At 45.6% G+C, this 22,681-nt stretch overlaps 1 protein-coding gene across 1 annotated transcript in view; it reads left to right on the top strand.

The window, feature by feature from the left end:
- myripa (myosin VIIA and Rab interacting protein a) overlaps positions 1-22,681 on the top strand; it is a gene marked incomplete at its 5' end in the record, with an annotated part of 143,237 nt that overhangs the window by 88,207 nt on the left and 32,349 nt on the right. Inside the window, 2 exons of the mRNA XM_084327597.1 lie at positions 5,997-6,133; positions 21,785-21,865. Coding sequence (XP_084183723.1) covers positions 5,997-6,133; positions 21,785-21,865 — 218 coding nt within the window. The remainder of the gene's footprint in view (positions 1-5,996; positions 6,134-21,784; positions 21,866-22,681) is intronic.

Here is a 22,681-nt window from a genome sequence, read left to right as displayed (position 1 = left end):
TTCATTCATTCATTCAGTCATTCATTCATTCATTCATTCATTCATGGTAGTGTTGTTGGTGGTGGTGGTGGTGGTGATGGTGATGGTAGTAGTAGTAGTGGTGGTGATGGTGATGGTGGTGGTGATGGTGATGGTGATGATGTTGGTGGTGGTGATGGTAGTAGTAGTGGTGATGATGGTGGTGGTGATGGTGGTGGTGGTGGTGGTGATGGTGATGGTGATGGTGATGGTGATGGTGATGGTGATGGTGATGTTGGTGATGGTGATGATGTTGGTGGTGGTGATGGTAGTGTTGGTGTTGGTGGTGATGGTTATGGTGATGGTAGTGTTGGTGGTGGTGGTGATGGTGATGGTAATGTTGGTGGTGGTGATGGTGATGGTAGTAGTAGTGGTGATGATGGTAATGGTGATGGTGGTGATGGTGGTGGTGATGGTGATGTTGGTGATGGTGATGTTGGTGATGGTGATGATGTTGGTGGTGGTGATGGTAGTGTTGGTGTTGGTGGTGATGGTGATGGTTATGGTGATGGTAGTGTTGGTGGTGGTGGTGATGGTGATGGTAATGTTGGTGGTGGTGATGGTGATGGTAGTAGTAGTGGTGATGATGGTAATGGTGATGGTGGTGATGGTGGTGGTGATGGTGGTGGTGATGGTGATGGTGATGTTGGTGATGGTGGTGGTGATGGTGGTGGTGATGGTGATGGTGATGATGTTGGTGGTGGTGATGGTAGTGTTGGTGGTGGTGGTGGTGGTGGTGATGGTAGTAGTAGTGGTGATGGTGGTGGTGGTGGTGATGGTGGTGTTGGTGGTGGTGGTGGTGTTGATGGTGATGGTAGTAGTAGTAGTGGTGGTGTTGATGGTGATGGTAGTAGTAGTAGTGGTGTTGTTGATGGTGATGGTAGTAGTAGTAGTGGTGGTGTTGATGGTGGTGGTGGTGATGGTAGTACTAGTAGTGGTGGTGTTGGTGGTGGTGGTGGTGATGGTAGTAGTAGTAGTGGTGGTGTTGGTGGTGGTGGTGGTGATGGTAGTAGTAGTAGTGGTGGTGTTGATGGTGGTGGTGGTGATGGTAGTATTAGTAGTGGTGTTGTTGATGGTGGTGGTGGTAGTGGTGGTGTTGATGGTGATGATGTTAGTAGTAGTAGTGGTGATGATGGTGGTGATGGTAGTAGTAGTAGTAGTAGTAGTAGTAGTAGTAGTAGTAGTAGTAGTAGTAGTAGTAGTAGTAGTAGTAGTAGTAGTAGTAGTAGTAGTAGTAGTGGTGTTGATGGTGGTGATGGTGCTGGTGATGTCAAGTCAAGAGTTTATTCATCACATACATACCAGGGCATACCGTGAAATGCGGTTGGCCATGCCCGCTACAATTGTGCAATAAAACAATAGTAATAATAACAAGATAACTAGAATGATGATGGTGATGCTAGTAGTGGTGATGGTGATGGTGTTGGTGGTGGTGGTGATGGTGATGGTAGTGTTGGGGGTGGTGATGGTGATGGTAGTGTTGGTGGTGGTGGTGATGGTGATGGTAGTGTTGGGGGTGGTGATGGTGATGGTGATGGTAGTGTTGGTGGTGGTGGTGATGGTAGTGTTGGGGTGGTGGTGGTGGTGGTGGTGGTGATGGTGATGGTAGTGTTGGTGTTGGTGGTGGTGGTGGTGATGGTGATGGTAGTAGTAGTGGTGATGGTGGTGATGGTGACCACAATGGAAATAAGCTCTGAGCTTTTTTGTGTTCATCCTTGGCAGTATCTCCCGACTGTGCTTTCTGTCACATGTTATTTTTATATTGTCAAATAAATTCATTCGTTCATTTATTCATTCATTCATTTATTCATTCATTCATTCATTCATTCATTCATTCATTCATTCATTCATTCATTCATTCATTCATTCATTCATTCATTCATTCATGGTAGTGTTGTTGGTGGTGGTGGTGGTGGTGGTGGTGATGGTGATGGTAGTAGTAGTGGTGGTGATGGTGATGGTGATGTTGGTGGTGGTGATGGTGATGGTGATGATGTTGGTGGTGGTGATGGTAGTAGTAGTGGTGATGATGGTGGTGGTGATGGTGATGGTGGTGGTGGTGGTGATGGTGATGGTGATGGTGATGTTGGTGATGGTGATGGTGATGATGTTGGTGGTGGTGATGGTAGTGTTGGTGTTGGTGGTGATGGTGATGGTGGTGGTGGTGATGGTGATGGTTATGGTGATGGTAGTGTTGGTGGTGGTGGTGATGGTGATGGTAATGTTGGTGGTGGTGATGGTGATGGTAGTAGTAGTGGTGATGATGATGGTGGTGATGGTGGTGGTGATGGTGGTGGTGATGGTGATGTTGGTGATGGTGGTGGTGATGGTGGTGGTGATGGTGATGGTGATGATGTTGGTGGTGGTGATGGTAGTGTTGGTGTTGGTGGTGATGGTAGTAGTAGTGGTGATGGTGGTGGTGGTGGTGTTGGTGGTGGTGGTGTTGGTGATGGTGTGTCTGGGGAGACACTTAATAAAGAGGCCATATTATGCTTTTTATATTTTCCCCTTCACCTTTAATGTGTTATATAGCTGGAGTGAATGTAGAATGTCTGCCGAGTTACAAAGTCTAAATGCCTTGTTTGTAGTCCAGTCTTTCTAGCTAGAATGTCTTGTTTGTAGTCCAGTCTTTCTAGCTAGAATTTCTCGTTTGTAGTCCAGTCTTTCTTCCATTAATAACTACGTCACTATGTAACACAATAGTTTATTCTTGGCATATACTGTCTATTGATGTGTATTACTGTTCACTCTTAAGATATACAATAGCTGGATCTGATCTGCAACGGCTAGTTTTACAGTTTGATCTGAATGTTGTGAACGAGGAAGTGCAGCCACACAGCAGCTAATTTTCATGTAATGAGACCAGAGTGTCTGCTTGAGGCTGACGAGCCTGCTGAGTGACACAGTCTGTACAGCATGGAACTATGTGCCTTTTGACCATAGAAACATGTAAATGTTTGTAAATAGACCATGAAAAGGAATATATTAAACTGAGAAATGGCCATAATATGGGCTCCACTCAGTGTCAACACATCCACACACACACACACTCTCTCACACACATGCGTGCCCACATGCACACACACACGTCACCTGACCGCAGTGAACAGATGGTCAGCTGTTACTTGAAAAGAAAATGCCTCCAATTTTCCCAACATCACCTTTAATTTCTAAACATCGAACTTCTCACATCGTTCTACTTCCGCCGTCCCTCCGTCAATAGAACAACAACACGCGTTGTGTTTAAGATGTGTTAGACACACGTCCTCTAGGCCTGTCCCTGACTAAGGATTTGTATAGTCGACTTTGATTGGCTGGTAGTCGACTACCCCCCCCCCCCCTCTCCCCGAATGCAAATTTTCTTTAAAAAATATTATATATATATAAAAAAAAATTATCATTCAATTTGGGCTGTGGTGGGTACTTAATGTCTGAAGGAGTCGACTGAAGACTTCTTGTCCTCTGCGAAAGCATACAATTTGTTTACTGATGGATACATCTTGATATTTGTCTAGTGTGTTCATTAGATGGGTGAATTCCTCTTTCAGTGCCTCTGTGCCCGTTTTCTTAGGCAGTTAGCCTCGCTGGTATGCGCGCCATTAGCGTTGGCCACGCTTCTAGGCCTCTTTGCTTTTGGAAAGAATGATACTTAAAAAAAATATATATATATATTATCCTTTATTTAAATTTAAATTTGTTTTGCATTTGACTAAGAGGTTGGCAGTCGACTATGGCTCCTTTCGATCGATTAGTCAACTATTCGACTAGCCGAGGTCAGCCCTAACGTCCTCACATGCAGTAAGCCCGGTGTATTTCCATGAGTATTCTGAGAGCTGTGCTCAGTGCAGCTCAGGTTGTAGGTGACTGGGATCCCCGGGGACACCAGGAGGTTGTCTCTCTAAGCTATAAGCAGCGCTCATCAAGCTCATGGTTTATTCATGGTTTTCATGCCCTGTTGTCTTGTAAACATCCATATGAGGTCCACTGGTCCTGGTCGCATTCAGATGAGCTGCTTGCTGCATCTATGAGGTAGAACATGGTTATAGTCTGAGGGATACCGGTGTATACCGGTAGGTACAATACTGGAGGATGTGCAAGTCATTTAAGATAAGATGAGATAGGATGAGATCAGATCAGATCAGATCATATCAGATCAGATAAAATGAGATGAGATGAGATCAGATATTCTTTGGGGGAAATTCGGGCAGCATGGGGGAGGTGGAGGGGAGGTACAGGTATGGGCAGGGTAATAGTAGAAAGACATAAATATAGGCACTAAAATGATTTCTGAATATAAAAATATGAGAAACAATTTACAGTGTTATGTTATCTTGCACACACACACACACGCACGCACGCACACACGCACAAGAACAACAGGTCTCCAGGCTGGCTGAGTTGTTAGTTATCGTGTCTTACTAAGCAGCTGGACCGTTGGAAGAGGACACAGTATTATCCTTCAGTTGTACCTTCTGTTTTTATTTACTTTAGCTTTTAAAAGCTTGTCAGTTGTCCGTTTTCACTTGACACAAGTCAAGTCAATTTTATTTATATAGCACATTTCCAGGCAGCGGTAGCTGGCACCAAAGTGCTTCACAGACAGGTTGATAAAAACAAAATAATACGATGCAAGATATAAAATTAAAACCACAGTAAAGCAATGAAAGTAATAAAAACAGGTAGGACACAGTAGAACAAAGAGGATAGAAGGGCCAGGGGTCTAGTGGTGGACACAGGCCAGTATTATTCGGTTGCATCCAATTTCACTTTATCAAGTGAATTATTACTAATTCATCATACCTACTCTGAAACTGTGGAAATTATTGTTTTGTAAAATGAGTGAAAGCTGTGGTAGAGAGATACTGAGGTGAGAGAGTTTGTTGTTGTTCCATAAGTCCAGGACCAGTTTAACCTAGAAGTGCTAATCTTACAAACTCTTGTGGGTGAATAACTAATTGAAACCCGATATATATTATTAGCTTGCAAATTCGTCATTATTTTGATTAATTACTCTGAAATCAAAGCTGTGGAAATAATTGGTTTTCATGCGACAAGTGAAAGCCCAGGCGAGGAATGTTTAGTGTGCGTGTGTGTTCTACTTCGTTCCCCAATCGTCAAGGACAAGTTTAGTGGAGAATTGCTAATCTTACAAACTCATGTGGGTGAATAATTAATTGAAACCTATATATATGCAATTTAAATTTGTAAAAAGAAAAAAAAGCCTATAGCCATAAGTAATGCCTCCTTACAGACTTTTTAAATAAATAGCCTTCCCTGTATTCATTGAGGCACCAGAGAATGAACAGAAGTGCATTTACAACATCATATTGATCTGGTGTGCACACACTTAATAGATAAAATGACCAATTAAGCTATAGTGACCTCAGCAAAATACCCCTTTATTAGGTATTATTATGTGGATAGATGTACCTATAGCACTGTATATAGTAGTATATATTGCCTGGAAACCACTGCAGTGTGTGCGTGTGTTGTACCCTTCCTGCTGACTTGTCGTACAGAACTTGTAAGTCGCTTTGGATAAAACTGTCAGCTAAATGTAATGTGTGTGTGTGTGTGTGTGTGTGTGTGTTTGCAGAAGAAGTGTTTATGTAAGTGTCAGGACATCTATACTATATATTTTTAATATTGAACATAGACTTGTAATACTGTAATCTGAGAGAGCATGCTGTGTAATCCTCCTTTGGCCACAGAGCCGTATTCCCTGTAGCATCACTGGAACTCACAAGGTTTACCACCATTGGGAACGGCAGGCTGAGCTGAGCAGCTAGCCGTCACTATAATCACAAAATCACGTAGTGCAGCGTGTGTTGTACGTGTTCTAACCAACTCCTCATCTCTCTCTCTCATCTTTTCTCTCTCTCTCTCTCTCTCACTCTCTGGCTGGCTGGCTGGCTCGGCTCTACTTTCTGTTTCTCTCTGACTCTCTCTCTCTCTTTCTGTCTCTCTGTCTCTCTCAGGCTATTGAGGACCCAGTCCTTGGAGTGGTTCTACACCAATGTGAAGTGCCGCTTCAAGAGGTTTGGCAGTGCCAAGGTGCTGAAGACCCTGTACAGGAAGCACTTGGCGGAGCACGGCACGCTAGCGGAACTCACAGGTAAACCATCCTGTTTGCTTCAAACTGAGCTGAATTGTTAGCTTTTGATTTAGGATAACTATGTTACCCAGTGATACTATACTATTTTATTAGTGTTTATTTGCTGTGTGTGTGTGTGTGCACATGAGGGGTATGCACATTGCACACCCATTGTGTACGTCATCTTCATGCTTGACGTGGGTGTGCCATTTCCCAGAGCCATAGGGGGGAGAGAGTCCATGTGGAGCTGTGAAGGGAGAGAAAGAGAGAGAGAGACAGAGAGGGAAGGACAGGAAGTGTCCTGCTGGCTTTCATTCCACATAACTTTAGTTAGTCTTCTGGTTATGGTGTGGGACCAAAAGGATGCTCGCACAGAGGCTCCTGAACTAAATTGTTGAGAACTCCTGCAAACAGCCACAGAAATAAGTATTATATGATTAAATACAATGCTTACAGGAACACACAAACATTTTGGGAAATGCGCTTACAGTCTTCTCCAGAGTCGGACAAGAAGCTATCAATTTCGAATCTGTGTGTTCAGTAGAAAGCTATCCGGCTGCAAGCTAGCCTAGCTTAGCACAAATGGAATGGAAGCGGATACGGACCTGGCCTAGGTTCAAACTCTTTGGCCAACAGCTAGGCTAGCTGGTCTGTATCCACTTCTGTTATTTGTGCTAAGCTAGGCTAGTTTGCTATAGCTTTCTACTGGACTCACAAAGAGGAAATTGATAGTTATCTTCTTGTCTGACTCTGGAGAAGACGGTAAGCACATTTCCCATAATGTCGACTTCCTTTACCGTTATGCTAGGGTGACAATATTTTGATTTCCAAAAAAGAGGACATGCTGGCCCCAGCCTCGAGATATTTAATGATACTAAAATATGCCTTATTGTTATACTATATTTAAAGTATGCCTCCTCTTTATGGATAGACAATTATTATTTATATTATTTTATATAACACAATAATATCTCTCTATAACCAAATACACCAAACCAAAGTTACTCAATAATCAACATGCTTTATTATGCCTAAAATTATCTCTCTGACAAATCTCAATGGCACAAGAATAACAAAATAATAGCTCTCTTTTCAAGTCTTACTGGACAAAAAAATGTAATAATATGAAATAATGTTCTAAATAATACCTCTTCTATAGAAAATCCAGCTTTAACAAATTATCTCGTTGTATCTTTTAACCTCACAAAGATACTAATCAAATTATTTTAAAAGTGCACTATGCAGTTTTGGATTTGCCCATTTGCATAACTTACCATTAGTGAACATAACATGTATTACCTATGTTTATTACATAAATCAAACCAAAAACATTTTGAGGCACCATGAACCAATTATAAGGCTACTAAACTTTTTGGCGGTGTCTGGAAATGTCTCTTTTAGCAAGGCACTAGTGCAATCCATGGATCTGTAGCTGTTGTGATGTTTCACAGTATGAAATGCAAACGCATTTACAGCATCCTCTGTTTCGGGTCTAACAAAGAATTCGGTCAACTTTGCAGACAAACTCTCACCTTGCAAAGCTTTTTAAAAATGTTTTTCTGTGTCCATGTGCGCTTTAATATCTCCGGCACCATTAGACACAGACACGTATGTGCAGCTTTGCACACGGTGCACTCCGCCTCCCATTTGTTCCAACCGGGATGGTACATTTGGAATTTTGAAGTTCATCTATAAACGTACATTTGCGCTCTGGTATTGTGATTGTGAGCTGCAGTCCGATCTCTCCGCTTCCTCTGTTGTGTGTGAGTGAGCATAGTAGAGCCGCCCACAAAGCTTCTCGGTGATTACGTCACACACGCAACAGAGTACCTTACTATTCTGTGCAATGCGCCAGTCAATTTAAGTACATGCATAACGGTCCGTGAAAAACTATGAAACCTGGACATTTTCATGAATTTATTTAAAAAAAACGGACGCCCCGGACAGGGCGTGAAAAGAGGACATGTCCGGGCAAAAGAGGACGTTTGGTCACCCCACCTTATGCCAGCCAGGAAACCCTGCCAAAAAAACAGAAGTACTAAACCAACAAGAACGACATCAGACATACAGGTGTCATCACCTAATTCACCTAATGTGAATTCAATTGTTGACGGAAGACGTTGGCGGTGGGTTTGATTGAGTCATAATGGCGGTAAAAGTGGCATCAGAAGTGAGATTGAAAAGTCAATCAAACAGGATTGAGGAAGCAGAAGGAGGGATTGGCAAAGTGAAGGACAAACTAGGATCTCCACACAACACAATGTCAAACACTGGGAGAAAGTTGATGACCAGGATAACAAGACCCAGAATTATTGGTCTGCCCAAAACAGTTGAAGGAGAGATGAGCCGGTTCTAGAGAGATGGCCGCCAAAAACACCGGGCTCTGCCACTTTCCCCTCCCCATTAATAATAGAGTGAACCCATCGAATCAGGCGAGCAAACTCTAACCGTCATGCGACACCGAGACAGGTGATAATGAAGTTCCTCAACCCGCAGAGAGAAAGAGAAAGCCATGACTGGCAGCATGAAGACTGAGAAATACACAATACCAACTGAAACTTTACCCCCGAACCTTTCAGCGGAGTGTCATCGGCAGCGACACTGTTTCGACGGGGTGAAAACAGAGCTGCGAGCCATGGGCCTCCGGTACGGAATATACTATCCTGCAACCCTGGTGATCACATACGAAGGGAGGCGGCACTCCTTCAGGACGGGCCCCGAAGCGGAGAAATTCATCCAGGAGATAAAGGAACATGCAGCCGGATCTGCGGAGTCGGACGATTAATCCGACGAGAGACCCTGTGGAGAGAGACCCTGTGGAGAGAGACCCTGTGGAGATAACTGACTGTCTAGGAGAGACCCTGTGGAGATAACTGACTGTCTAGGAGAGACCCTGTGGAGATAACTGACTGTCTAGGAGAGACCCTGTGGAGATAACTGACTGTCTAGCTGTCCACCTGGGGCCGTTACTGAAGATGTCTGGGGCCAACAGGGTAACGACGAACATGTATGCCTGATCTGTGTGATATAACAGTAAAGGTGCCTTAATAATGGCCTAACAAATAGCCTAATGAACTATGCGAGCTAAAGAGCAGGTTCAAGTAGCAGCGCTCAGCTATTTCAGTACAGTTGGTGATTTTGTTATTAGTAATGCTGTTATGTTCCTGCATGCAATGGTCATGATTACTGTTACTGTTTTTTTCTATTATTATTATTATTATTATTATTATTAAATTTTATTTCTAACGGTATGATATGTAATATAACAAAGCACGTGATGGGAAGCATTTAGAGCTTATATTTACTGAGAAATTATAAGATATACACGCTCCAAATTAAAATCCCAATAATTGGCCACTCTTGAGACTCGAATTAATAAAGACCTAGAACTTGAACTGTATCAAAATAATCTCCCAGGAAAACACCAAGAGCTCATTTAGCTTAGAACTTAAAACAACAAGCTCTCCAGAATGGCTGCTAATTTTTTTCAAAACTTTGTTTATTGGAGTTTTTCATTGCAATATGAAATGAGCATAAGGTCAAACTGTATATGCCAGACGTATTGCACATATCTACATATAAGTAGTCAAAATATAGGTCTGTTGAATGTAAACAATATACATATTGCACAAAGCTACGTATAATTAGTCAAAATATAGGTCTGTTGAATCAATGTAAACAATATACATATTGCACAAAGCTACGTATAAGTAATCAAAGTATAGGTCTGTTGAATATAGACTACAGCGAGTACACCACAAAAGAAATATATAGATATTGTTTCAGACATACAGTCAATTGAACAGATATGTGCACTCAGGACAAGGATTGTACAGCAGAAAGAGAGGAATGGAACTTTTTTTTTTAAGTGAGAGGGTAAACATCGGGTTACACCTGCTGCACATATAGACAGGTCAACCGACCAGACAATGCTAGGCTAGAAGTGAGCATTATTTATGGGGGGTCGATTGAACCTTGTTCCCCAACATAAGTAAAGAAACTACCCCATGTTTTATAAAATCTAGCTGTAGAACCCCTTATGACACACCTTATTTTCTCCATCTTAAGGAAGTGCAAAATATCCCTGAGCCACATAGAGTGAGATGGAGGAGTGGGTGACTTCCAATGCAGTAAAATGAGACGTCTAGCCAGGAGAGTAACAAATGCCACCAGGTCAGCTTTATATCGTGGCAGAGACAGGGTAGTAGGGGAGACACCAAAGCAAGCAGTTATGGCAGTCGGGCTGATTGGGATCTCAATACTATTTGAGATAGTTTCAAATATTTCAGACCAAAAATTATGTAGGGAAGGGCAGGACCAAAACATGTGACTATGTGTAGCAGGGGCACAATGGCATCTATCACAGGTGGGATCAATGTTGCCATAGATCTTGGCTAGCCTGACTTTAGTCAAATGTGAACGGTGAACAATTTTACATTGGATCAGTCCGTGCCTGGCACAAATTGAAGAGGAGTGGACCCGGCGTAGAATATCCTCCCACAGGTCTTCTGTAATGTCCTCACCCAGGTCCTCCTCCCATCTCCTCCTGATCTTTTCTAATGAGGTAGGGCGCAGTGAGGAAATCAAACCATACAGGACAGATATAATACCCTTTGTGACAGGTGTAGGCTTTAATAAAGTGTCAATAGGAGTGGCTTCTGGAAGATTGGGGAACTGTGGGTTGACATTACGTACAAAACTGCGGACTTGCAAGTATCTAAAGAAATGTGACCTCGAAAGAGAAAACTTGTCAGACAGTTGTTCAAATGATGCAAAAATATTTTCTATATATAAATCTCTGAACGTTCTAATACCAAGAGGGGACCACGAGAGAAAAGCTCTATCTATCACAGAGGGGGGGGGGGAACAGGGTTAGCTGTAATTGGAGCTAGTAAAGAAAAAGATTGTAAACCAAAATGTTGTCTAAACTGATTCCAGATCCTAAGTGTTGATTTGACAATAATATTTTTAGAGTAGGGAGAGGCAGGAAAAAGTAGAGGTGCGTGAGCAAGAGCAGCCAGTGAGGCAGGGCTGGAAGAGGAGGATTCCAAATGCAACCATACAGGAGATGAAGGTGTGTTTTCAAACCGTGCCCAATGTTGTAATACTCTAAAGTTGGCTGCCCAATAATATAATTTAGAAATTGGGCAGAGCCATCCCTCCTAGAGGTTTTGTGTTTGTTACTAGGCTTGAGTAAATTGTGATGAACCAAATGAGAATATAAATATATATATTTTTTTCATCTATGACGGTGAATGACACCATGCTGGAAAATACATGGAAAATTGAGCTGAGCTCATTTAGCACCTTCTTGAGATCAGGTGTACAAAAAATCTAAGCAAATGAATAAAGGGAAGATGATTAAACAGGAGATTTTGTAGAGACAGTACTGAATTCTGCCATCCGGACACATGCAATTTTAAATATGATTATAGAATATAGAATTTCAGACCTATAAATGACCTTACTATGGCCAAGTTGCACATCTATGGATCGGGCCAAATCTCCCCTTTCCAATGGCAGAGTTAAATATGGATTTAGTACCACCAGGCGTGCAGCAAAGAAATCGACTGTAAGTACAGGTACTTTTTTATAATGTAAATTTCTCCGCCATTTTTCTTCAGATTGCAACGCCGTTTTTTTACTAGACACGTCACAGAAAGGTAGAGGAACTCTGCGTTCCGTTTTATGGCAATAACGTTCAGGTTTGTGGGAGATGATCCTGAAAAATAAGAGAAATAAAAAAGTAAATCTAGGACTTGGATGATTGACAGGGGCTGGCCTGAGCAGGGAAGTGTAGTCTTTTGAAATTCGAAAGCCCATCGAAAGTCCTGGGTCTCCTCTCCTCATCATTTCCTAGCATCAATTCTCATCTTTTTCCGACTAGATTTCTATAACTCATATTTCACTAATAACACTTTAAACCATTGGTATACAAACGTATTGCTGAAAATATACACTTTGACTGCTGTTTTGACAGGGTTAGGGTCTTTACTCTTGGCTACATTTAAAAAAATAAACGCAACATTAATTCATACATTCTGTAGAGATGGATTTATGGTGTGATGTCATTTGCGGTCCAGTACCGGACCGCTCGGGCTTAAGAGGTTAATAACTCTGGTCCTAAAGCCTGGCAAGCCTTCCTCTTAGAGGGGATCTTACTGGTCGTTATCATTAATGTGCTGTGATTGAAGGGTGTCCATCCAACAACACACAGGGTTCTCGCCTCGGGCATCAGAATACAGGGAATGTGAGCACTGCATATCTCTCTTTGCAGATGATATTGTTCTGTTCTTGTCTAACCTTAAAACATCAATACTGATACTAACTAAACTTATTGAATCATTTGGGGAAAAGGTAACCATTCCAAATCGGCTTTACTATTTTTAAATAGGAATCAGAGGCAGAAACCTGTAGTCCACACTCTTTATACAGCAACACAGAAGGGATTCACATATCTTGGTGTTAAAATTATCCCTGAAAAGTGTCCCTATCGATAAGATTCCAACCTCCATAGTACAAAACTTGGTGGTGTAGGTCATGAGGAGGTGGGGAGGTGGTGTAGGTTGTGGGGAGGGTGGTGTAGGTCATGAGGAGGGTGGTGTAGGTCGTGGGGAGGTGGGGAGGGTGGTGTAGGTCGTGGGGAGGGTGGTGTAGGTCGTGGGGAGGTGGGGAGGGTGGTGTAGGTCGTGGGGAGGTGGGGAGGGTGGTGTAGGTCGTGGGGAGGTGCGGAGGGTGGTGTAGGTCATGAGGAGGGTGGTGTAGGTCATGAGGAGGGTGGTGTAGGTCATGAGGAGGGTGGTGTAGGTCATGGGGAGGGTGGTGTAGGTCATGAGGAGGGTGGTGTAGGTCGTGGGGAGGGTGGTGTAGGTCATGAGGAGGTGGGGAGGGTGGTGTAGGTCATGAGGAGGGTGGGGAGGGTGGTGTAGGTCATGAGGAGGTGGGGAGGGTGGTGTAGGTCATGAGGAGGTGGCGAGGGTGGTGTAGGTCATGAGGAGGTGGCGAGGGTGGTGTAGGTCATGAGGAGGTGGCGAGGGTGGTGTAGGTCATGAGGAGGTGGCGAGGGTGGTGTAGGTCGTGGGGAGGGTGGTGTAGGTCATGAGGAGGTGGGGAGGGTGGTGTAGGTCATGAGGAGGTGGGGAGGGTGGTGTAGGTCATGGGGAGGTGGCGAGGGTGGTGTAGGTCATGAGGAGGTGGGGAGGGTGGTGTAGGTCGTGGGGAGGGTGGTGTAGGTCGTGAGGAGGAGGCGAGGGTGGTGTAGGTCATGGGGAGGTGCGGAGGGTGGTGTAGGTCATGGGGAGGTGCGGAGGGTGGTGTAGGTTGTGGGGAGGTGCGGAGGGTGGTGTAGGTCATGGGGAGGTGCGGAGGGTGGTGTAGGTCATGGGGAGGTGCGGAGGGTGGTGTAGGTCGTGGGGAGGGTGGTGTAGGTCGTGGGGAGGGTGGTGTAGGTCATGAGGAGGGTGGTGTAGGTCATGGGGAGGGTGGTGTAGGTCATGAGGAGGTGGCGAGGGTGGTGTAGGTCATGAGGAGGTGGCGAGGGTGGTGTAGGTCATGGGGAGGGTGGTGTAGGTCATGAGGAGGTGGCGAGGGTGGTGTAGGTCATGAGGAGGTGGCGAGGGTGGTGTAGGTCATGGGGAGGTGGGGAGGGTGGTGTAGGTCATGAGGAGGTGGGGAGGGTGGTGTAGGTCATGAGGAGGTGGCGAGGGTGGTGTAGGTCATGGGGAGGAGGCGAGGGTGGTGTAGGTCATGAGGAGGTGGGGAGGGTGGTGTAGGTCATGAGCAGGTGGGGAGGGTGGTGTAGGTCGTGGGGAGGGTGGTGTAGGTTGTGGGGAGGTGGAGAGGGTGGTGTAGGTCATGAGGAGGTGGAGAGGGTGGTGTAGGTCATGAGGAGGGTGGTGTAGGTCATGAGGAGGTGGAGAGGGTGGTGTAGGTCGTGGGGAGGGTGGTGTAGCACAGCCCTCTGAGCCATTAGATCAGATCCTGTGATCTGACAGAACAGATGAGGGAAGAAGTGTCCATGTTTATAGGGGAGGTCCCTGTAGCCGGAGCAGATGATGCTCCACACGGAGCAGACAGCAGCACACAGGACTGACGTAGGCAGGATTCTACCGGCTCCGTCCAATTTAACTGTTGTAGGAACCTGGGTTTTACATCTGTACTGTGTATTACACTCTTCAACCACAAGGTGTTGGGATAACACCAGGTGTGTTGTTGTACCTAATGAAACACATCACGGTTGTTAAGTCTGACGCCACGCTGTCATGTCCGGGGCCAAGCGCTCCGCTTCAGACAGCAGGGAGATACTAGGAGCACAAACCCCCCAAACAGTTTGTTATGACTCAGATCTATAAAACAACAAGGGACAGGGCGGCTGGGTGGCGCAGCGGACTAAGCGCTCGTCACCAACGCGTGAGACACTGGTATCGAATCCGGCTGTCAGCGTTGCCTCCGGCTTGGCCGGCTGTCATACTTGGCTCAATTGGCAGAGTCAGCGGGAGGGAAGTCGATGGGGTGGTAATCTGGTCGTTGTAAAACAGCGACCCCTACAGGTCGGTCAGGGCGCCTGCACAGCGAGGAAGGGAGATGGTGAGGGTAGTGTGAGCCTCCCACACGTTACACCTCGCCAATGAGAGTCCGCACTGGCAGGTGAAAAAATAAGTGGCTGGCTGACTCTGCATGTATCGGAGGGGACATGCGATAGTATCTATCAACCCTCCCTATACCGACCAGTGGGGGGCACATGCGAGCAACAACCAGGAAGCGTGAACACTTAAGGCAACGCAGTTGTACTTCCGCCTTTCTCTGATTGGCCGAGCGCCTTCCGCGTTTCTCTGATTGGCCGAGCGCTAAGCTCCAGGAGAGAGGAGAGAGGCTGAAGACCCGCCGTTCTTGCCCGACTGATGGGAGCCGAATCCCGGATCCGATTTGTCTGATGAATACCCGCAAAACATGGAGGTCCCGAATGCATGGAAGTATTGATTGCGCCGTAATGAATCATTAAAAAAAGATACCGTTAACTGGAATATGTTGTGCCTTTACACATATGTTGGATTATGTAATTGGTTTGTCATGACAAACAAATAAAAAAATCGCGATTTACCTGGTGGCTACAACAACACACAGTGACTACTTTTTTATTTGTTTGTCATGACAAACCAATTACATAATCCAACATATGTGTAAAGGTACAACATATTCCAGTTAACGGTATATTTTCTTAATGATTCGTTACGGCGCAATCAATACTTCCATGCATTCGGGACCTCCATATTTTGGGGGTATTCATCAGACAAATCGGATCCGGGATTTGGCTCCCATCAGTCGGGCAAGAACTGCGGGTTTTCAGCCTCTCTCCTCTCTCCTGGAGCTTAAGGGGGAGCTTAGTATTCCTGTCTCTGAGGAGCGCGTCGCGGCTCATGCGCATGCGCGCGCTCGGCCAATCAGAGAAACGCGGAAGTACAACTGCATTGCCTTAAGTGTTCACGCAACCAGGAAGGGGAGGAGGGAATTGGCACGACTAAATTGGGATGGGAGAAAAACACAGAAAAACAGGAGGAGAAAAAGTGGATAAAAAAAAAAAACAACAAGGGACACTGAGGCGTGTTGAAAAGACCAGAGCCTCAGTCAACGCAGGAAGCTTGGCCCCCGGAAACTGATTACTGGAAGCTCGATGCGTCACGACTTAACAACCGAATTATGGTGGGTGTGTTGGTAGAAACAACCCAGTTCTAAGCTAATATTATGTCCTTTTTCAACACGGCAATATGTGTTGATAGCTAGGGGACAACACCTCTGTGTTATTTCAACTTTTCTAAGATTTTACTGTATGTATCACACAATGTATCACGCAGCGTATTGTCATAACTTGCCTTTTCTGTCAAACCGAGTCACATCACATAATCGTCTGTACAAGCCTGACTCGAATTCACAAGCTGAGAATGATATGAAGACTTGACTTGTGCTGTAATTTCACTTGAGAACAATGAACGGCGAGAGCTGACATTCACAAAAAGGCCGTGGGCAGAGTGGTCGTCTTGCGGAAGCTGCTGTGGGTAACGCTTGCCTCTTTAACACCCAGTGACTCAACGCTGCCCTGAGACACTTCTCTCTGAATGCCAAGAGGAGGTGTTGACACGGCTGGAGGAGTAGCAGAGAAAGGACTAAGCTACCACACTGTTTCATGGGCTACATTGAGCCAACTGTTAATTTTTCATCTGTTTTATTTGAGAGATTGTGGACGGTAAAATAAAGGATTTCTTGAGTTGAGTTTACTCTCTTCTTTGCTTGTTTGTCTTTTCTTACTGACCATACATGCCTGTATCTTTTTCCTTTTTACAATTGTATGGGGTATTGGACTGACAGGACAGTGCACAGAGTAGCACGGCACGGTGGCACAGGCGGTGGTGTAGTGGTTAACACTGTCGCCTCACAGCTAGAAGGGCCAGGGTTCGATTCCTCCTTGGGGACCAGGTTGGCGCGTTGCCAGGTACCCAGGTGGGGTATCTCCCGGACCTTTCTGTGTGGAGTTTGCATGTTCTCCCCGTGCTCGCAGGGGTTTCCCCTCCAGAATATAAACCCAATGGAAAAACATGCAGAACAGATGATCGCTGACGAAGACGGACAGGAGCACTTGGGTTGGTCCCTGGGTGCGGCCCCACGAGTCCACGACGCTACCCAATGTCTGCTGACAGGACAGTACAGAGAGTAGACTGACCTGGACAGTATACAGAGTAGACTGAGGGGGCAGTACACAAAGTCAGTCTACTACAGTAGGTGTACTGTCCTGTCAGTGTACTCTGAGTACTGACCTGTCAGTCTACTCTGTGTACTGTCCTGTCAGTCTACTCTGTGTACTGTCCTGTCAGTCTACTCTGTGTACTGTCCTGTCAGTCTACTCTGTGTACTGTCCTGTCAGTCTACTCTGTGTACTGTCCTGTCAGTCTACTCTGTGTACTGTCCTGTCAGTCTACTCTGTGTACTGTCCTGTCAGTCTACTCTGTGTACTGTCCTGTCAGTCTACTCTGTGTACTGTCCCCTCAGTCTTTTGGGGTCACCGATGAAACTTTGTCTCTGTGCTTCACCCATCCCGTCGTCCTCCCCCCCCCCAATGGCAGCCGGGAGCAGACACGGGCCGCACCCGGGGACCAATCCAAGTGCTCCTGTCCGTCTTCGTCAGGGATCATCTGTTCTGCATGTTTTTCCATTGGGTTTATATTCTGGAGGGGAAACCCTTGCGATCACACGGGGAGAACATGCAAACTCCACACAGAAAGGCCCGGGAGATACCCCACCTGGGTACCTGGCAACGCGCCGACCTGGTCCCCAAGCGGGGATCGAACAGGGACTGAAGGGGGTATGGTTTGAATACCATGGGCACTGGCAGTGGTTTGATTGTACTGGCAGTGTGTCAAACCCAAAGAGAGACCTTTCACCAGACACATGTCACTTTTGTTAGGAACAACAGAACGTGCACCTTGCAGTGGTGCCCAAATTAATTCTAATAAAAAATGTCAACGAGTTGAAATAAAGGTTTGAAATTTTATTTTATTTCATTTAATTTCATTTCAAACCTTTATTTCAACTCGTAAGACACTGAGGTTACCATCAGTTACAGCGATAACAAGCTTACAAAACAAGACACAGTTTATCAGCAATTTCATACATATACTGTAGGCACAATAAATAAGAATAAACAATGAAAAAAATCAGCTAAGATAGTTACAAGTCGACACACAGTGGTTGAACGTGTAGAATAGGTTCCAAGATTCCACTCCAACAGTGTTGTGCTGTAAAAGGGAACTTTACCAATTATGGATGATAATAATAACTAACATCCACAAACACAACCATAACCTACTGTAGGGCCCACAATATATTCCTATACAGTATCCTGTGGGCTCTGTGTACCTTTGTGAGCCCACCTCCCCGACAGGCTTGTGTTGACATTGGAGTGTGTGCGTGTGTGTGTGTGTGTGTGTGTGTGTGTGTGTGTGTGTGTGTGTGTGTGTGTGTGTGTGTGTGTGTGTGTGTGTGTGTGTGTGTGTGTGTGTGTGTGTGTGTGTGTGTGTGTGTGTGTGTGTGTGTGTGTGTGTGTGTGTGTGTGTGTGTGTGTGTGTGTGTGTGTGTGTGTGTGTGTGTGCTTCAGTGGTGGTGATGGAGGGTCTTTTCATTTTTCCTGTGTCAGGGGGAATTGGGTCCTGGTACATTTGACATCACCGTCGGCAACGCAGCTGCCCCCCCCCCCCCCCCCCCGCCTCTGACAACCTATCAGGGGCCATAGAAACAGGATGTATGGCCCAAGGTCATGCTGTTTAAAAGTAGAACAAATACCTTGCGCAGGCTCCTAATCCCCTCCATCTTTCTCTTCTCTCTGTCGTCGTGGTTGTGTAGGAGCAGCCCAATCCCGCTTAAAATATGTAAATAAAGTACTTATCGACCACAGGAAAAAAGATACATAATATACATTATATTTCAGCCATAAGTAATATATTGACGGATTTAGGAACATTTGCGTGGGTTGTGTACGTATTACAAATTAGTAATATACTTATACTATTACTACACAATATACAAAATATACTTACACAATAATTGTTAGTTTGACTGCGCTGTTTGTTTTGGACCTTCGCCGATACAAAATGTAAATATATTACTTATTTATACAATAAGAAATATGTTACTTATGGCTATAATTGTGAAGTTTGGTCCGCTCCCCGCCACACGCTCCGTTCCTTTAAGGTACTATGTTGATTAATGCATTCCCCGCCACGCGCTCCGTTCCTTTAAAGGGGAACTATCTTATAAATGGCCTTTTTGAGTGTTTAGCATTGTTTCCTAGCTATGTGAACTTATATTAATATGATCTATGTCTCAAAATTCTCATATTGGCGCATTCTTCCAATTCTCCTCTCACAATATTCACCCTCACTGAACTGAGTCGTTTGAAAATGTGCCTATATGTGATGTCATATAGTCACTGCTGCATGTTAATGTTGAGATAGACGACGACGAAGCGCAGTGGTTTAGGTGCCGCCCTGCAGCCCAGGCTCAAAACAGCTCGAAATCTTGAGGTAGAAAAATGCTGTTTTTGAGGACTTGATTAGAAATACAAAACAATGAATTAAAAAAATATATATATTACAGAGGTGTTCCATAGACTCACAGGAATTGTGTAAAAGTGCCCAAATAGTGAAAGAAATAGTAAAATAGTTCCCCTTTAAGGTGCCGTGTTGATTGGTGCTTTCCCCGCCACACGCTTTTGGAGCAAGTATCAATCTCATCCCGCAGCTGTCACAGTTTGTAATTAGCGCCCCTGAAGGCTTTATATACACAGACCTCCTTACTATCGATGTTGGGTCGTTCTGAAATACACCTGCATATACCTGCCTTCCCCGTCGCTGTTTCCTGTTTTTTGCTCTCCAGGACCTTTTGTGGAGAACCGCTGTGGAGAACCTGGTTCCCCGTTCGGAGCTGCGCCTCGTTATCTGCCCGCTTTTCGCGTTGCGCTCTGGTGAGTTTTTGGATACAGTCTTTTTGGATTATCAGTTTTTTGTGTGTTTGGTGAACACCGAAGAAATCCCGTTTTTGTTTGTACTGGACTCACCTATTTTTGTGTTAGATTAACACTGAGGATTACCGTATTGTTTTTCTCTGGACTCAGCTAACTTGTGTGTGGTACACCGAAGATCAAGTCACTTGGATTAATACTGGACCAGTCACCTCTCTGCCTCTGTGTGTTCGTTGGGCTAACTCTGATTTCTCTCTCTCTCCGTTTCCACCGGGAGTGAAAGCTGGGAGTATCTGCAGAGCCGCTTCAACGTCACTTGCCAATTCCTCACCATTACCTACTGGGAGTATCTGCAGAGCCGCTACATCGTCACATGCCAGATCCCCGTTTGTTCGATTGCTGTACTTCATCCATCTTGTGACTCTGTAAATAAATACGCCCTAGCTTTTGGCTAACTCTGAACTTCCTCTCTGTGCCGTTGCGTTTGAGGTCAGTTACAAACCATAACAATAACATAACCTAATAATTGTATTGGAATTGGAATAATTTTTTTTAATTAAAGGTAGAATATGTAATGCCGTCAAAAACAGCGACCTCTAGGGAAAAGAGCCTGGCTTGGTATTGCACTTTGTTTACGTTTTTTGTTATGGTCTGATGTGTGGGGCTTCACATAATGAGCATGTTTTATGCTGTGACTTTCTCCAGACCTCTCTTGGCAGAGCTTGAGGTGTGGCCAACAATAGCAGCCCCCCACGTGACCCTTTCCCCACCCCCCATCGCCACTCAACTCCAACCCACACATCAGCCATAACAATCAGGCTCCCAGGAATGCTATGCTCAGAACATTCCAGCTTTGTTGAAGAGCGAAGAAGCATTTTCTAGGTATTTCCTTCACAAATTAGCTCCAGGAATGAGATTACAGCGCTAACATCACCGCCATAGCCCAGGTCACCCCAGCGCTAGTGCTTTGCAAAAACGGTTTCCTAGCATCAAAATGGAGTGCTCTGTTTTGTTTTCAGATTTAGTCAGGCCGGTTAAGTCCCATCTTTGCCCCTTAAAATGATTGGAAATGACCCTGTGTACTCACCCCCTTGCCACTGGACCGGACGGGACGTGGTAATACCACACACGAGACTGCTCTAATGCACTTACACAACCACAAACAGCGGCATTGTTGTATGAATATCTAGCTTCCCTGATGTGAAAAGAGCTCAAGGCTCAGTGGAGGCCGGTCTACCGTATCTCTCTCAGCCCCGGGTTTCTGCTCAGTCACTGGGCTGCGACTCCAGCCTCCACTGAGCCTTGAGCTCGTTTCACATCAGGGAAACTAGACTCCATAGTTCAAAGTAACATGGACTCCTCCTGACAGTGCGGCGGTGGAGAGCGGCCGTCTGGTAATCGGAAGGTTCCCGGTTCAATTCCGACTCCTACCGGACGTGTGTATCGGGAAGTTTTAACCCCTAACTGCTCCCGATGAGCAGGGCGGCACCTTGCACGGTTGCCTCCACCGGTCGGTGTGTGTGAGTGAATGGGTGAATGTGAGGCACAAGTCGTTTGGATAAAAGCGCTATATAAATGCAGTCCATATAGTGGGTGTGTATTTAGAATAAAAAATATTATTATTTTATATGGTTTATATATTATCATTATGATACTGTGAATTCACCCGTTTTCTTGTCATTTTAATCTTTCATGTATTAATCTTTCAGGGACTCACCGCACACTCAAAAGAATCGTCAAATAATAAATGCCTGTGTTATATTTAGCCTGGGCGGAGTTTCACCTGGTGACCTGTATTGAGGATCCATCCCTCTCCCTGGTGTGGCTATTTATTATGACTGCTATGCCATGCAACATTCTCTCTCTCTCTCTCTCTCTCTCTCTCTCTCTCTCTCTCTCTCGCTCTCGCTCTCTCTCTCTCTCTCTCTCTCTCTCTCTCTCTCTCTCTCTCTCTCTCTCTCTCCCTCTCCCTCTCCCTCTCCCTCTCTCTCTCTCTCTCTCTCTCTCTCTCTCTCTCTCTCTCTCTCTCTCTCTCTCTCTCTCTCTCTCTCTCTCCTCTCCCTCTCCCTCTCCCTCTCCCTCTCCCTCTCTCTCTCTCTCTCTCTCTCTCTCTCTCTCTCCCTCTCCCTCTCCCTCTCCCTCTCTCTCTCTCTCTCTCTCTGCAGAGGGCAGTGTCTACGAGGAGAGCATCGACAATGAGGGCAGTGTCTGCGAGAGCGACGCCACCTTCTACAGACAAAGTGCAGGTGCTCATTGATCCAAATGGAAACTTAACTACATGAATATCAACTAGCTCTACGTGTCGCTACAGGAACAGCTCTTTCGTTACAACAGCGACTACACAGACAGTAGGGCAGCATGTGATAGTCTACACCCTCCCCAGAATGACAGTAGGGCAGCATGTGGTAGTCTACACCCTCCCCAGAATGACAGTAGGGCAGCATGTGGTAGTCTACACCCTCCCCAGAATGACAGTAGGGCAGCATGTGGTAGTCTACACCCTCCCCAGAATGACAGTAGGGCAGCATGTGGTAGTCTACACCCTCCCCAGAATGACAGTAGGACAGCATGTGGTAGTCTACTCTACACCCTCCCCAGAATGACAGTAGGGCAGCATGTGGTAGTCTACACCCTCCCCAGAATGACAGTAGGGCAGCATGTGGTAGTCTACACCCTCCCCAGAATGACAGTAGGGCAGCATGTGGTAGTCTACACCCTCCCCAGAATGACAGTAGGACAGCATGTGGTAGTCTACACCCTCCCCAGACTGACAGTAGGGCAGCATGTAGTAGTCTACACCCTCCCCAGACTGACAGTAGGGCAGCATGTGGTAGTCTACACCCTCCCCAGAATGACAGTAGGACAGCATGTGGTAGTCTACTCTACACCCTCCCCAGAATGACAGTAGGGCAGCATGTGGTAGTCTACACCCTCCCCAGAATGACAGTAGGGCAGCATGTGGTAGTCTACACCCTCCCCAGAATGACAGTAGGGCAGCATGTGGTAGTCTACACCCTCCCCAGAATGACAGTAGGGCAGCATGTGGTAGTCTACACCCTCCC

Source organism: Notolepis coatsorum, assembly GCF_963971535.1.
Source record: "Notolepis coatsorum genome assembly, chromosome: 13".
Taxonomy (NCBI): domain Eukaryota; kingdom Metazoa; phylum Chordata; class Actinopteri; order Aulopiformes; family Paralepididae; genus Notolepis; species Notolepis coatsorum.
The sequence above is the reverse complement of the archived record's forward strand: the minus strand, read 5'-3'. Positions and strand labels throughout refer to the sequence as shown.